The following is a 16927-nucleotide window of genomic DNA, read 5'->3' on the forward strand; positions in this document are numbered from 1 at the left end:
CTTTCCCAAGGCTGCAACACTAGTGAGAGAATGAACTCTAATTAGGACTTAAGTCAGACTGAATTCAATATCCTTGGCCTTTTTAACTATATCATATAGCCAATCAGAAAATCAGAAAAAGTTATGTCAGACACTGATTAATATTAGATAAATGAAAGAACCAAATCATGATTTCCCTGAATTTTATCAGACTACTTTCTAATAAAACTCTCAGGCTCCCATAACTAAGTAACTCCAAATGAACTTTAAAAATGACTCTTCAGGGCTTCCCTGGTGGCGCAGTGGTTGAGAGTCCACCTGCCGATGCAGGGGACACAGGTTCGTGCCCTGGTCCAGGAGGGTCCCGTGTGCCGCGGAGCGGCTGGGCCCGTGAGCCATGGCCGCTGAGCCTGTGCGTCCGGAGCCTGTGCTCCACAGCGGGAGAGGCCACGGCAGTGGGAGGCCCATGTACCACAAAAAAAAAAAAAAAAAAAAGACTTTTCAAACCAAGGACATTATTCTGATATGACTGCTAGGGAGATGAACTCCAAAACTCCTTCTTCCATTCTGAATGACCAAGGAGACTTGCATCACATTCCTTGAATGTGGCAGAGGACAAATAAGGTTTCAGAACTTCGGAGTTTAAAAAAAATCAGGACGGGGAGCTGGGGAAGCTTAATAGTCAACGTAACAAACCCATCCAAGTGCTTTAACAGATCTAAAATAAAAACTGTCGAGACAATTCTGGCAAAAGCAAAAACCTGCAGTCTACATGCCTCTCTGGGAGTATTTATCTCTTACCTACAAAGAAGCTCTATGAGACGAGCTTGTCGAAAAGCATTTGCAGTGTCGCCTGGAGCCGTTGCCAAGAGGCTGTCTAGGAGGCTGCACATCGCGGAAAGAAGAGGCGGAGTGACAAAAACACACTGTCTGGGCAGAGGAGCAGAAAGGGATGAATCATGAGGAAGCCGCGGAGATGCAGTTTCATGCTGACCTATTATTGAAATAAGTGTGAAAATTATCACCATTTTGTTTACCTTGTGGTTATGTCCAATATTCACAAGTTTTGATAATCAGAGGAAAGTTCCTAAAATTGCCAAAGAGAGATGGCTGGGAAATTCCCTTAACTGCTCAACACACCTCAACCCCGAGGCCAGGAAGTCAGACGTCCAACTCCTCCAAAGTGCGTGTGTGTGTGTGTGTGTGTACATGCATGTACGCAAGGGTGTGTGTGTCTACCTTGGGTGACAGTGTACTAGCCAAGACAAGAAGGGCAGGGCATGGTTTTGTGTCCCAAGCATTCAGACACTGAGGAACAAAGAGATGCTCCACAATCCTTTTTGTGAAACTCTAGGGGTCAGAAGTGTTTCAGAATTCAAAATATTTTTAGATTTTAGAAAATAAGGTACGTGTACCATATATTAATTAACACTTCCAATGGAATCTTGGGCATCAGCCCATAAGGAAATAAATATTTCTGCAATGTAGGAGACACATAATCACAGCAAGCAGGATGAATACATAAGCAAATACAACCTCAAACTAGAATTGGTCAGATTTTGCAGCCAACTATATACAGGTACGGGCAAGTTTTACTGCCACCTGTGTTCTGAGAAAACTTTCCGTTTTCAGAGATTCTGGATTTTAGAATTGAAGATATGAGGGAACTTTCCTAGAAGACTCAGCAGGGTACTGCTAACAAGAAAGCTTAATCTGCCTCAAGATTCCCTCATGACCTTCATTTCTTATTTCTTTTTTAAAGAAACATTATATTTTGAATAAATCAAACTTACCGAAAAGTACAAGAGTACAAAAATTCCCAATATACCTTTACCCAGATCCCTAAATATTAGTATTTTACCATGTTTTATCTACCTATCTACCTACCTTCTTATGAACTGTTTGTGAGCTGCACACAAATGCCCCTTTAATCCTAAGTTAACTTCCTAAATACAGGACTTTGTCTTTTATAACCACAGTACAATTATCAAAACCAGGAAATTAACATTGATGCAGTGGTACTATCTAATCCATAGACCTTTTCCAAATTTTGCATACTGTCCCACCAGCATCCTTTACAGAAAAAGGAAAAAGTTCTTTTTCTTGTTTGGATCCAATTCGAGATCTGCTTTGCCTTTAATTCTCATGTCTCTGGGTTTTGAACTGGAAGGGTTCCTCAGTCTTGCTTTGTTTTTCAGGACCTGGACATTTTGTGAAGAACACAAGCTAGTTCCCTTGTAGAGTGTCTGATGTTTGATGTTCCCTCATAATTAGATCTTCAGGACATTATATCAGGAGAAACATGATTCCTATTTGGCCCATTATGGGTGGTGTTAACTTTGGCCATTTGATGGATTAAGGTGGTGTCTACTAGGTTTCTCCATTATAAAGTTATAATATTTTCCTTTGTAATTTACTAATTCCTTGGAGGAGGCACTTTGGAACTATTTACTGTCAAGACAGATTTGATATTTTAAACTAAATTGGGAAAATTAAATTTAGGGAATTCCACAGAAATAGTTCAACTGCTTTTAAGGGAAAATTTTATATATTTACAAAAGATGTACTACATGTCTTCAGCACTTCTAGGGCAGCATACAGAAGAAAAGAATACCAATAAAATAGGAGGGGCTTAACATTTAAGAAATTCAAACTCATTCAATATATTTTTAAAAATGTAATATTTTATCTGGAGAGAACTATCTCAATTATTTATATTTGTAATACTCAAATATACTAACATTTTTATTTTGTAATGATTCTTTTCAACTTTGTAGATCAAATGTACGCTTATAGATCATGAGACACTGTTAAAGCCTTTCTTAAAACATAAAAGGATTTTTCTTTTACAAAAGTTAGAAACTAAACTTAAAAATGAGAAGTTGGACATCTAAAGTGGCCCTAATGTACATGATAGGGAAAATTCTCGTCATCCTGCTCTAAATCTCTTTGGGGCATTGTAATTCCCTGGTTAATCAAGAATTAACAGAACAAGAAATAAAAGGACTAACCAGCTTCATGGAGAAATCCTTCACTGAGAATTCCAGCTGAGGGAACTATAATCTCATTATCACTAAAAAAAATTTATCTTAACACTAACTATTTTAAAGAGACGGAATTTAGAAAGATATGTAACAACAAAATTGCTTTAGTCTTAAGGCTCACTGACAAAAGATATTTAATGCTTTCCAGTACTATTCAAAGATTCGTCGGCAGATTCAACAAAAAGGAGTAAAATACTTTTTTGTCAAATACATACACTCAAGTAATTGGCAAACAGTAAAACTGAGCATGAATATATATTCTAAGCACAATCTTTGAAAATAAAATAAATCCAAGTCAAGAATAAGGAAATCAAAAAACAAACAAAAACCACACAACTGTATGTTCACATAAAAACCTGTATGACTGTTTGTAGCATTATTATTCATAAAAGTCAAAAAGTGGAAAAAATCCAAATGTCCATCAACTGATGAATGGGTAAATAAAATGCAATATATCCATATATATCCATATAGTATATCCACATAGTGGAATATCATTCAGTAATAAAAAATGAATCACTGATACAGACTACGACACGGATAAATCTTAAAAATATTATGCTGAGTGAAAGAAGCCAGACACAAAAGAACACATATCGTATGATTCCATTTTTATGAAATGTCCAAAACAAGCAAATCTATAAAGAGGGAAAGTAGATTAGTGATTGCCTCAGGCTGGGGAGAATGGGGGAGATCAGGAGTGATTGCTCATGGGAACAAGGTTTCTTTTTGGGGTGATGAAAATGTTCTAAAACTGACTGTGGTAATGATTGGACAACTCTGTGAATATATTAAAAAAACAATGAATTGTACACTTAAAATGGGTGAACTGTATGAATGTGAATTATATCTCAATAAAGCTGTTTAAAAAATAGTAACGTAACACACTCTTAGAAATAAATATTCATGAAATTCATTATCAAATTTCATTTCATGCTCTGTGTCCTTAGCCACTTAAAACAACCTGAGTTTGCTCCTTTTGTTCTTAAGAGGATCAAATGAGTACTTTCTATAATTAAACTCTTTTGTATATTAACATAAATTACTAAAAACCAAAATGAGACACTGTTTAGGAAGTTATAGAACAAACACTGTAATGAAAATTCAGAGTAAAGTCTTACTTAAGCAAGTATCTCTAAAGTTTTAGAAAGCATTTTCTCTGCACATGCTTATATTTCAGTGTTTAAAATTACCTTTTTTTTAGGTAGTATATTCTATATAGGTTAGGAATTTAATGCTACTGAATAAGGGTCTATCTACTGTCTTAGAAGAAACAAAAGTTAGGTTGTAATCTACATAAATATATAAAGCGTAAAGCATAATAGAGTTGGAGGCAGTGCCTAACACAAAGAGTAAAATCGATATATTGTCATTAATAAAAATAAACCCTAGGCTACTCATCATGCATTTCTAACAAAATAAAGACTCAAAACACTTTGTGTGCTTTAAAATGAAAGCATAGGCTTTGCAAAATACTTATGACCCCATTCTCGTCACTTTCAAGTGGATTACTGTGGTAAATTGAGGTGTTTTCCCAAAAGGGAAAAAAAATGAAGCTAATTAATATTCATTAGTTCCTCAATTCAAACACCAAATATCTACTCTTATCTAATAGGAAACAATATGGCAGTCAGACTGTTTATTTGATGGCCAAATTCCCATTTATTAGTTAAGAGTATTTGTTTTGTTAATTTCTGATATATTTATTCTATCATGTTCTGTGATATTTCATTTTGTTCTTATCTAGACAGTTTGTTCTGTGACTTATTTAATTTGGTTCTTATCTAAACATTTACTTTCAACGTATCTGCCTGGACCAACTTATCATTTTTATTTTTGAAAGTAGAATGTCTTCCTAAAAGGATACCTTGAGCCACAAACTGGTCATGTGAGGCTTCGGGGAGAGGCGCCGTGCAGAGCAGTAGCGGCTGAACTTCAGCACTTGCCGACGACGCCGCCACCTGGGGATCAGGAAAGAAAATCATTCTATACTCGGAACAGTCACTCATTCACAGTACTAGTTGGAAAATGAAACACGAGCAATATCTATACAAGATATCCTCGAACAAAAAGGTATATTACAAAAGTACACTAGTTCGTATAACGGAAAATACTCCGTATCTCGACAGTTAAAACAGTTTTTTGAATGGCATTTTCTAGTTCTTCTTATAGGTGCTGTTACAGTTTATACAAATCAGTAACTCAAAGGAGCACAGTTTTGATCTGAAGCCCATCTAGAGTTTAAGGTCCTGATAAAGCCTCTTCCCACTTACGCTCAAATGTTGAAAGGCTAAAAAAAAAAAAAAAAAAAACTACTTTATAATTTGTTGTGTCCTTCGAGATATTTTGCACTTCTTAATTTATAAAAAAGGGTTTTTTAAAGTTTCAAATGGCACACACAAATTGTAATAGTGCCTCTAAAAGAATCAGCAGAAGTATTAAAAGATTGTTCTCTACCTCTCCCCATGTCACAAATGAACTGTTTTTAAAAATTAGGCAAGGGCCTCCCTGGTGGCGCAGTGGTTGAGAGTCCGCCTGCCGATGCAGGGGATACGGGTTCGTGCCCCGGTCTGGGAGGATCCCATATGCCGCGGAGCGGCTGGGCCCGTGAGCCATGGCCGCTGGGCCTGCGCATCCGGAGCCTGTGCTCCGCAACGGGAGAGGCCACAACAGTGAGAGGCCCGCATACCGCAAAAAGAAAAAAATAAATAAAAAATAAATAAATAAAAATTAGGCAATATCTGACATTGTTCTTCAGAATACATTTTTTGGAAACATTAAACATAACAGAAATTCTGTAGAAAACAAACACAATTTCACACACAGGTTTACCAATGAGCAGGCTGTAAAAGCCTTAAAACTGAAAAAGCCCAAACTGATGTCAAGTACCTCATATGTGGAAAAATACTGTATCTTCCCATCAATTTTCTTTTCTCTGAGACAGCATGAACTTTCCATACTTGGATAAGCTCCAGGTCCGTGCATGTACACAGGTAAGCTGTCAACAGAACTTATGAATCAACTCTACCACAAACCCAGATACTGTACAGCTCACAATATTTGCATATTGATTACATATCTATTCTAACGCTTAAAGTAGGTACCTTAGACTTGATATAACAGGATGAAAACAAAACCGAAGGTTATTTTCATTTGCAGTTTCTGATAGTAAAGAGAATATAAATTTGAAGAAAATGGCACACGAAATTAATATATAGTTTTTAAAAATCCCTCTTTCAACTTAAGACCTCAATTGCCTCTCACCACTTCAAGTATGACATTACAGTAATAAGAAATACAGAAGCTGTAGCCAAAAAAGTAAGCTAAGCACATAAAGTCATCTAAAAATGAAGGCTGGATAAATCTCAGTCTAAATAAATCACTCATAAATAAGCATGTATAAAATGCCTTGTTTGATATAACATTAGATCTACATAACAGGGAAAAAAACCTAAAGACATTTTAAAAATTATATTTACCTAAAATTGGTTATAAGAGATGTGTTTAGAAAAAAAAACAGTTCCTATCAATAGACATCCAGATAACTTTTAGCGTGTGAAGCAACAAGCACACATGGAGACTGACATCACAACCGTGCAGGAGCTGATGAACAAGCCTGGCTCCTGCCACATGCTCCCTTGGTTACACAAGAAAGTTTAAGAGGACAAGGATGCCGGAATCCTTTATCTTTTCACTGAATATCCTTTCAGTTGGCAAACACTCAAGCAGTCCTCACTACGGGTGAAAACAGAGATAGCATTCACTGCAGGAAAAGAGAGCTTCTGAGGGCCACTAAACACCTGGCTCATTAGAACGCTGAGTTACCATTCGTGACCAAGGTCAGGTATTAATAGACGCCATGATTTTCCTTCGTATAGTCCAAGGAAGGGATACACAAATTTTGAAAATATGATTTTAGAAAGCATCTAATAGTTGCATTATAACTTACCCCATATAGCTGAGAAAACACAAGAACTTCTTTCTATAGCAATATACTGTGTTTTAAAAATTGATTAGGGGTGATTTATATTTCTACTAGCCTATCTATATTTTTTAAATTTGCTATATTAACATATTACTGTTTTAATAAATAAAGGTAAAAAAGTATTAAGCTGACTTGCTCTACTACTATGCTCAAATCCTGCTTGCTTGAAAATAATCTTCAATGGACACTCATCTGATTATATTTAATAATACACATCAATACATAAATGTATTGTCATCCTGTTCTATAAAATAACCTTTAACTATCATCAAACAAATGTCAATTCATCTTTCTCTAATGTCCTTTGTAATGCTTCATGACATTTTACTTTGCTGAAATGTCTTTATATCTTTACAGCTGTTATCTCTTATCTCTTCAAATCCAAAACCGGACTCGGCTCTCCTGGCTAACCCCACCTGGTTACACCAGGAATCAAACTTCAGCCTTTTTCCCACCCTCAAAACAACCCCATCGGGCTTCCCTGGTGGTGCAGTGGTTGAGAGTCTGCCTGCCGATGCAGGGGACACGGGTTCATGCCCCGGTCCGGGAAGATCCCACATGCCGCGGAGCGGCTGGGCCCGTGAGCCATGGCCACTGAGCCTGCGCGCCCGGAGCCTGTGCTCCGCAACGGGAGAGGCCACAACAGTGAGAAGCCTGCGTACCGCAAAAAAAAACAAAACAAACAAACAAACAAAAAACCCCATCTTGCATCTTCTGAATATCTAAGGCATTCAGTACCACACAGCTTGGCATTCAGCTATTTCCTAATTATGCTTTACGTTCTCAAGTAGACTTTCAAACCTCATAAGTGGGTACTGAATTCTAAGACATATTTGAATATCTTTTTAGTTCCTTGCAAATGTGTACATAATACAAAAAAGGGATTGATCCTTTAAAGCCCATTTCAATCGCCACTTCTTACACAAAATCACTGCCTATTTCATCATTCCTTCTAATCTAAGCTCACTTCACCCTGACTGTAACATCTATTTCGGGACTGATCACATCTTGCTTTGTAGTGAAGGAGCAAAACATCATGGCCAACGACCTGGGCTCTAGAGCCAAACACACCTCTGGATTCAAATAACGCTCCACCAGTTAGCAGTGCTGGAACCTTACACAAGACACTTATTCATTCCATGCCTTAATCTCTTCTTCTGTAAAACAGTAAAATGATTTTCAATTTTTTAAAGACTAAGAGGACCCATGAGTAAAATTTCTCTATAAATGTTTAAATAAACTTAAAGTAAAATCAGTTTTCCTTAAATTAGTGCTCCAGGAAGTTTGAAAGAATCACATATTTCACAAAGAAAAGCTCAAAAGCAAATGACCAACATTTCCTCTTTTTTGATAATTGATAAAACAGATTTTAAAAAATACAGACATAATCTGCTCAAGAGCAGCAGAAAAGATCAAATTTTGTTCTTAAAGCTGTTGCTACAAACTGGTTTGTCCTAGGCATAAACACCTATCCAGTTTGGGTATTTCTGAGAAGTAGAAATGTGATTTCAGGAGGAAAAACAACTGATACCTGACCCCTCCTCCCCTGGGGAAGGAGACACTGAGTTGAGGGAAGCCATCTCTGAAAAGGCATTTATTTACCAGGGCAACACCCCCAAGGTAACAATGACACTCCTTACTCTACCTATAATTTACAAAACATACAAGTCGAAATCAACTAAACTAATATTCATTAGCTAACACCATTAAAGTCCCTAATGTGGCATTAACAGCACAGAAAGGATAATGACCCAGCAACAGCACACTGGATGATACGACCCATATCAAAAGACAGTGCTTTCCTCAGAAAGACAAAGTGGAAAAACAAACCAATCAACAAATTGTATCTTTTCTCAATTATGGGAGACATATAAAATAATGATATAAATAACCAGATAAACGCATTAGCAAGATTTACATCCACTCAACTGATACCTCAATTTGTAACTTCAACATTTTCTTATACCCGAGAAAGTATTAGTTGGTCTGGGTACTGACAGTTCAGGTTTAAAGTAATACTGGTATAATGGCTTCCCTGGTGGTGCAGTGGTTAAGAATCCGCCTGCCAATGCAGGGGACACAGGTTTGATCCCTGGTCCGGGAAGATCCCACATGCTGTGGAGCACCTATGCCCATGTGCCACAACTACTGAGCCTGCACTCTAGAGCCCGCGAGCCACAACTACTGGGCCCGCAAGCCACAACTACTGAGCCCGAGCGCCACACCTACTGAAGCCCGTGTGCCTAGAGCCCATGCTCCGCAACAAGAAAAGCCACTGCAATGAGAGGCCTGCACACCATGACAAAGAGTAGCCCCCGCTCGCTGCAATTACGGAAAGCCCGCACACAGCAATAAAGACCCAAAGCAGCCAAAACTAAAGAAAAAAAGAAATTTAAAGTAATGGTATAATGAATAAACTCTCCATATTTGTCTCCTGCTGGAAAAAAAATACATAGTATATCTCATATGGTAAGGAAAACATGACAATTCGTAGAATTGGGGTAATTAGATTAATTTTTGTGAATAAAAGTCACCAATTCGGTGAGTAATTCACCAATACCAAAACTCTTCTGTTTGGAAACCAAAACAGAAAGAAAAAAGTTGACTGTAAAAATTCTAACAGGTAATATTAATCTTTTGAGAAACTACAAGAAGGTAAATCTTACATAAGACTATATATATGAATTCTTAAAAAAAAAACAGATTTCACTGGTATGTATTTCTAAAAGTCTATGTGATATCCTAACATAAACAAGTTAAAGACTTTTGCATTAATAGAGGTGCTTCTATTTTAATAATGATTATAATAAGTGACATATTTCCAAAGTGTTTCTTGGAAAATCTAGTATCTTAATCTGTAAGATTTATATATTATTATAAAATAGAGAAATGCAAAAGTTTGAGTTGCTTTTGTTTTTTGTATGTAAGTTTCCTTGTATAGAATAAATATAACTTGGGGACTTCCCTGGTGGTGCAGTGGTTAAGGATTCGCCTGCCAATGCAGGGGACATGGGTTGGAGCCCTGGTCTGGGAAGATCCCACATGCCGCGGAGCAACTAAGTCTGTGTGCCACAACTACTGAGCCTGCACTCTAGAGCCCGTGAGCCACAACTACTGAGCCTGCGTGCCACAACTACTGAAGCCCGTACGACTACAGCCCGTGCTCCATAACAAGAGAAGCCACCGCAATGAGAAGCCCACACACTGCAACGAAGGGTAGCCCCCGCTCGCCGCAACTAGAGAAAGCCCACGCACAGCTACAAGGACCCAACACAGTCAAAAGTTAATTAATTAATTAAAAAATAAATAAATGTAACTTGATATCTACAAAATAGCTAAATCAAAGTTATTTACAGCAATTACTATTTACTGCATACCTACTATAAGCAAAGAACTGAAGAATGTACAAAGATTTCAAAGTTAGTCTACAGCCCTTTAAACAAACAGGGTAACCTAAGAAGAATTATTTTTAAGCACATATTAACACTGTACTTCTGTGAAGTAAATAACCAATTAATACAATTCCCTTTAGCATTGAATCATATAATTATTTCTCTTAATGAGACAAAGATACACACTATTTCTAGCTTGCAAAAGAAAGCATGACATCTAGTGGAATTGGAGTAATTATTCTCTTTTTCTAAATAAAGGTTCAATTTAGCACTAAACATAAACTCTTCTGAGTCTAGAGGGAAAAAAAAAAAGTCTCTTAAAACTTAGCAAAGGGCTTCCCTGGTGGCGCAGTGGTTGAGAGTCCACCTGCTGATGCAGGGGACACAGGTTCGTGTCCCGGTCCGGGAAGATCCCACATGCCGTGGAGCAGCTGGGCCTGTGAGCCATGGCCACTGAGCCTGTGCGTCTGGAGCCTGTGCTCCGCAACGGGAGAGGCCACAACAGTGAGAGGCCCGCGTACCGCAAAAAAAAAAACAAAACAAAAAAAAAAAACTTAGCAAAAAGTACCAGTCTCTTGAGAAACTGTAGGAGGTAAATCTTATTAATGCCTGTGTAATTATTTAATTCTCATATTATTTTTGCTCCTGGAAGCAGTGGTGTCGAGGCTTTGCCTTCCTAATAGGTTCTACAACACAGTATATTGTTCCAAAAATACATTGCAATGCTTTCCAGTTGAGAATGATTTTGTATGCTCATAAATCAAATGAAACCTAGCATGTCATTATTTAGAAATACTTAGTGTCTCAAACTTTTTAGAACAAAGCTCCTTATAAATAAAAAAAAAAGGAAGAAAGGCAGGCAGGTGTACATAAATTTCAGGTATTTCAGATAATCAAGACAAGCTTCTATTTGATGCAAACATTTAGAAATGTGTTTAAAATCATTAGTACCACACTGGAATCATCTGAATGGATCAACATTCTTCAAACTGCCTTGTCCTTAAGCAAAATTTCAGGGTAATCAAGCATTACTAATCATATGGGATTTGTTCTCTTTTTCTACTACTACTGATAAACATTTTAAAACTTTTGAACTTCCGGTTCTATCACAAAAGGTAGGAAAGAGGTTGAAAATTCATCTAAAAGGATATTCAGTGCACTTATTTGAGCAAGACAGACACTAGTTCTGCTATAGATGGCACTACAAATAAATTACAGTTGTTATGGTCATAACCTTATATTTCACATCCATTCTTATCCCTCCACTATGTAAATTCAAATTTTTTCAGAAATTCAAAATGTAGCACTTATGCGTTCTTTGGAAGTACCATTGTTTCCAAAGTGGAGAGAGAACTTGGATCTCGATCTTGACTGGACATCTGAGATGGAGCCTTCCAAAACTTGAATGAGTCATCTAAACCTGTGACAACAAGAAAACTGTCAACGTGAATAGTCTTCTGGGCACTGTAACGATTAACAGAAAGAATACTCCTTACATGAAACCAATCCAGAACTAAAGAAGTGTGAAAGAAGTGTGCCTAATTTTTATTATTCTTAATTAATTTATATATACAGCATGTTTCACACAAAAAAATTTTAAACAATTAGTTGACTGCGCTTTAGCTTAATCTAACACTACTTAGCAAGAGCACCAGCTCCCAAACTTCAAAGTGCAGAAGAATCATAAAGGGCTCGTTAAGGTGGTTTCCTGAGTCCTATTCCCAGAGATTCCATTCCCCAAGTCAAGGTCGGGGGTGGCGTAAATCTGCATTTCTAACAAGCTGGAAGATGTCAGTGCTGCTGGTTCAAGGGCCATGCTTCCAGTAACACAGATACAGAGGAATCCAAACAATTAAAGCAGTCACTTTCCTCACAGGGACATTTGTTTAGAATGTTCAAAAACTTCATCAAATGTCATTCTCCTTTAATGCCTCCAAGAAGTGAGCAGAAAAGTGAACCAGAAATTTACATTTAAGTATTTCAGGGTAAGGGAACTTCATGTTTGCAGTTTACTCTTAAATGGCTCAGAAAAAATATATATATATGTATATATGCATATAAATAAATATATTTCACTTATACACACACACATACACATGGTGTAGGAGGGCAAATATAGTAAAATGTTAACATTTGGGAATTCTCTGTTCTATTCTTGTACCTTTTCTGTGGGAAATTATGTCAAGATTTTTTAACATTACTTTAAAAATTTTTTAATTTTAAAATTTTTATTATTTTATATTAATTTTTATCTTAAAATTATCTTTATTCTTACTATTAAATTATCATTTATTATTATGAGACATAATTATCATTTATATGCGCTAAGATCTTATACTTAGGATATCCAAGAGAATCTACAAACAAGTAGAAATGAAAAGATTTCAGCATATGTTTTGATAAATGAGTGACATTCCAAAAAACAAACAGCTTTTCAATATATTAGCAAAACAAATTAGAAAATTTAGTAGGAAAGGTCTCATTCTTGATTGCCTGGGAAGAACCTTCCAAAAATTTAAGACATTAATAGAGGAAAAAACTGTAAAACTTTACTGAAGGGCATGAAATAACTTATGAAACATTAGTAAAATGTCAAAAATGGTTTCCATGAAGAATTTATAACATAGAAAAATGCTTAGGCAATGTTTAGTGAAAGGAGGAAATACAAAAATGTACATAAGATATGAACACAATTATGTAAAACAAACAAAAGCTATACAGAGAAAGAAGACTGGAAGAAAATACACTGTAAGGTAACAAAGGCAACCTCTGGGTAGTGGGACTAGAGAATGTTTTCCTGTGTACTTTTCATTATCTTTCAAATATTTTGTAACAAACACATAGGTTTTTAACAGTTTACGAAATGCTACATTTTATTAAAAATATAAATATAATATTCTTACCATTTAAATCATTGCCTTCAGAAGTTCCATTAAGAGCAGAACAATTCAAATCAAACATATACCGGCCCAGGTAACAATGTTTTACCATCTGATTCAAATGTTCATAAAAATGGCAGTGGTACAAAAGAGCCTGAAGGGCAGGTTTTCCTATGAGCGACAGGCCAGAGTCCTCATCATGGACACAGGGGCCCTGTAGGAAAAGAGGGGGAGAGAGACAGTGATTTATCACTTAATTTCTTCAAAAAGACCCATGTCTCCCCACATTCCCCTCAATGAAAACAAATGGGTCCCAGATGTGACCATTCTCCTTTCACCTGCCTCTGTCTTTCCACACGTACACCAGCCTGACCCAGGCAGAGGATTTCACAGGACTCCAGGTCTCTGCTGCCTAAAAATCCACTGAAGGCAGAAGGCTGATCTAGTCCCTCTCTTGGGGGGCCACTTAGCTTAACGTGGTTCTACGAAATGGCACAGCTTTAACCAAGTAATTATATACTTGAACCACAAATACAGTAAAAGCAGTATTTTGCAACCCACACAGAACAATGAAATGAGTTGTATTAAAATATCTGAAATAACGTGGTCCAAATAATTATGTTCAAAATTATTTTTTGTACCTATCAATAAACTAGATAGAATGAAAAGGCCCACTGATATCCACAGTAAAATCTGTTTGCCACTTTACTTGCCTCTGAATTAACCCTTCTTCCAAGGGAATTCCTTGCATACATGCATGCATGCGTGTGTGTGCGCGCGCACACACACACACACACACACACACACACCTTCCAGCAGGAGGCTGAGAAGGATCTGCCATTGCAAAATTTTAATCTCTTTGCACTTTTTTTCAAATAATTTTTGCACTGCCACTCACTACTTTTCCTGGAATATCCAAATGGCAAAAATCAAGCAATCCATTAAAAGTATGCAAAGGATCGGTTTAAAGTGTGCAAATAATCACATCATTAGTTTATAAATATTTCTTTTTGGAAAATGATAATCAATATAGTTAAGACTTTTCAAACAGACCATAATAGAGAGAAAAATAAAAGATAGAAAATTGAAATCTAAGTGCCAACAGGAAAGGTCTGGTCAAAGCCTATTCAAAGTTTACCGTTAACTGAAATTTGCATACGTGTCCCTTCTCTCATGCCTCCTGATCACCAAAGAAAGATGGATATTAAAACTTACTATCCAGGAAGATAAAGTAATAGTTAAACGTATAATTACAGTTAAAGATATAATTACATTAAGAAGATTATTTCCATTAACTCTTCTCTTTAAGAATATTATTAAAATTAAATGTCTTACTTCAATATTAAATACTTTTTATTGTTATGAATTTGTTATTGTTGTGTTCTAATAAACCTACCCAACACTGTGAGCTTTACTCTTTACAAATAGAGCAATTTACTTGTCCAAGAAGAAATAAGACTCTTTAATGAGCAGTCACAGACGCTGGTCACCGTGTTAACTTTAAATCCAGAGCTTGAGAAGCGGCAGGCGAAACAGAGAGGAGTACATGAACAGGGTCATGTGGCTCCTGTTTGTGAACCAGGTACACATTTCAGGCAATGTGGCCCTTTCGTGCATTACTTTATTTAAATATCTAGGACGAAGTAATTCATCCAAAGCCACAGAGCCAATCCTAACATTCAAAATGTTCTATCTTTTAAGCAACTTATAGCATTCATAAATGTAAAAAGCACACATGAGATCTGCAAGAGTTGCTTAACATCACAAATTAAAGCCCTCATTATATTGATTCCAGGAAGGATCAACAACCAAGAGGAGAATTAAAAATAATGCAGCAAAGGTTACTAGCTTAATTGCAGCTGTGTAACAAACCCCAATAAATCAATAAAATAAAATTGTTAAACAAAGTACCACAAACACTATTTTTTAATTTATTTCATAATAATACTAAGAATAATTTTCAAATATTTTATTATACATATTATATAAATTATTCAAAAATTTTTCTTGTGCAAAATTGTGTCTATATAATTGTTTCCTGGATGAGTTAACAACCACAGTCCAAATTAACAAAGGTTTAGCCCAAAATACATGAAGGAATGTAAACTGTATAAATGCTGAAAACAAGTTCCTCAAGATTCCTAAATCTGCTGATTCTTTATCTGGTAAAGGCCCACTGAGGCTGATGGTTTCACCATGTGCTAGAAGGAGAAGTGTTACAAACCCACTGTCTTCTAAAATCCATCTTTTCTTTAGTTATAAATATTTTCAAAGTGAGAAATTACACATGTAAATATGATGTAGAACTATAGTAGTTATTCTATAAATATGTATAATTATCATGGTAATTATCATGGTATATAATTGCATAATATTCACCCTTTAATTAATATATTTTAAAAATTCATTTTTTCTCTAGTTCTTACTAATATAAAAAGAAAAAGGATTTAGAAAATAAAGATAACAAAAGAAGTCATAAAAGACATAAATTTAAATCCACCTAGTAAAGTTTAGGACCTGATTTTTTTTCTTCACCTATAAGTCACAGTGAAAATTATTTGGCCTACCAAGATTGAAAAAGTTAAACTGGGCTTCCCTGGTGGCACAGTGGTTGAGAGTCTGCCTGCCGATGAAGGGGACACGGGTTCGTGCCCCGGTCCGGGAGGATCCCACATGCCGCGGAGCGACTGGGCCCGTGAGCCATGGCCGCTGAGCCTGCGCATCCGGAGCCCATGCTCCGCAACGGGAGAGGCCACAACAGTGAGAGGCCCGCGTACCGCAAAAAAAAAAAAAAGTTAAACTAATTCTGATATGAACAAAAAAATTAATATCCCAGAATTTAAAGACCAGGAGATAGAAAAGATAAGGAGCAGAAAATTAATTCAAGAGGCCTAATATAAGACTCATATAATTTCTGGAAAAATAAAGAAAAAGGAAACGTCATTTTTTAAATAAATAAATATGAAAAAAAATTGTCAGAGCCAAAAGAAATAGAACATCTATGTCTCCAAATTAAGGAGCTTAATAAATATCAAGCAAGAGAAATGAAAAAAAGACATAAAATCAAATTCTAGAACATTAAAGACAAAGTGAAGATAGTAAAAGAAAAAGTCATCCATAAAGAGGTAAAAAGAATCAGATGGAAAAATTCTGAAGAGTGCCTGCATGCGCTCCCTCTTTTGTTTTGCCTCGTTGCAGCCAAGAAAGCAACATGGGTCACCAGCAGCTCTACAGGAGCCATCCGAGAAAACTCGGCCAGGGTTCTCACTCTTGCTGCGTTTGCTTAAACCGGCACGGTCTGACCCAGAAATATGACTTCAACATGTGCCGCCAGTGTTTCCGCCAGTATGCGAAGGACATTGGCTTCATTAATTTGAACTAAGTGTGAACTTCTTGAATGGGTCATCAAGCATATCTACTTTCCTCAGAAACAATACTAACTCTCTGTATATAAATAAAAATGTTAAAACTTAAAAAAAAAAAAAAAGAATCAGATGGGTATCCAACTTCTCATCCGTAGCAAGAGACAGTGGAGCAAAATTCTTATGAGGAATGATTTCAGCCTAATACCTAGTAGCCCAAATTATCAATCCAGTGCAATTTAAATACATTTTCAAACAAACAAGAACTCAGAAGTTTGTCACTCAT

The 16927-nt window shown here is 36.4% G+C and overlaps 2 protein-coding genes across 4 annotated transcripts in view; one reads left to right on the forward strand and one right to left on the reverse strand.

The window, feature by feature from the left end:
- RTTN (rotatin) overlaps positions 1–16927 on the reverse strand; it is a 148771-nt gene that overhangs the window by 46189 nt on the left and 85655 nt on the right. For all 3 annotated transcript variants that reach the window (XM_060119182.1, XM_060119183.1, XM_060119181.1), the window contains exons 33-36: positions 13304–13493; positions 11729–11820; positions 4891–4984; positions 781–973 (exon numbers count right to left, since the gene is read on the reverse strand). In XM_060119182.1, coding sequence (XP_059975165.1) covers positions 781–973; positions 4891–4984; positions 11729–11820; positions 13304–13493 — 569 coding nt within the window. The remainder of the gene's footprint in view (positions 1–780; positions 974–4890; positions 4985–11728; positions 11821–13303; positions 13494–16927) is intronic.
- LOC132503158 (small ribosomal subunit protein uS14-like) lies at positions 16482–16661 on the forward strand. The gene has a single exon (XM_060119570.1). The coding sequence runs from the start codon at positions 16491–16493 to the stop codon at positions 16659–16661; it is 171 nt and encodes a 56-aa protein (XP_059975553.1). The 5' UTR covers positions 16482–16490.

The sequence above is a fragment of the Mesoplodon densirostris genome, chromosome 15 (genome assembly GCF_025265405.1).
Source record: "Mesoplodon densirostris isolate mMesDen1 chromosome 15, mMesDen1 primary haplotype, whole genome shotgun sequence".
Classification (NCBI taxonomy): Eukaryota; Metazoa; Chordata; class Mammalia; order Artiodactyla; family Ziphiidae; genus Mesoplodon; species Mesoplodon densirostris.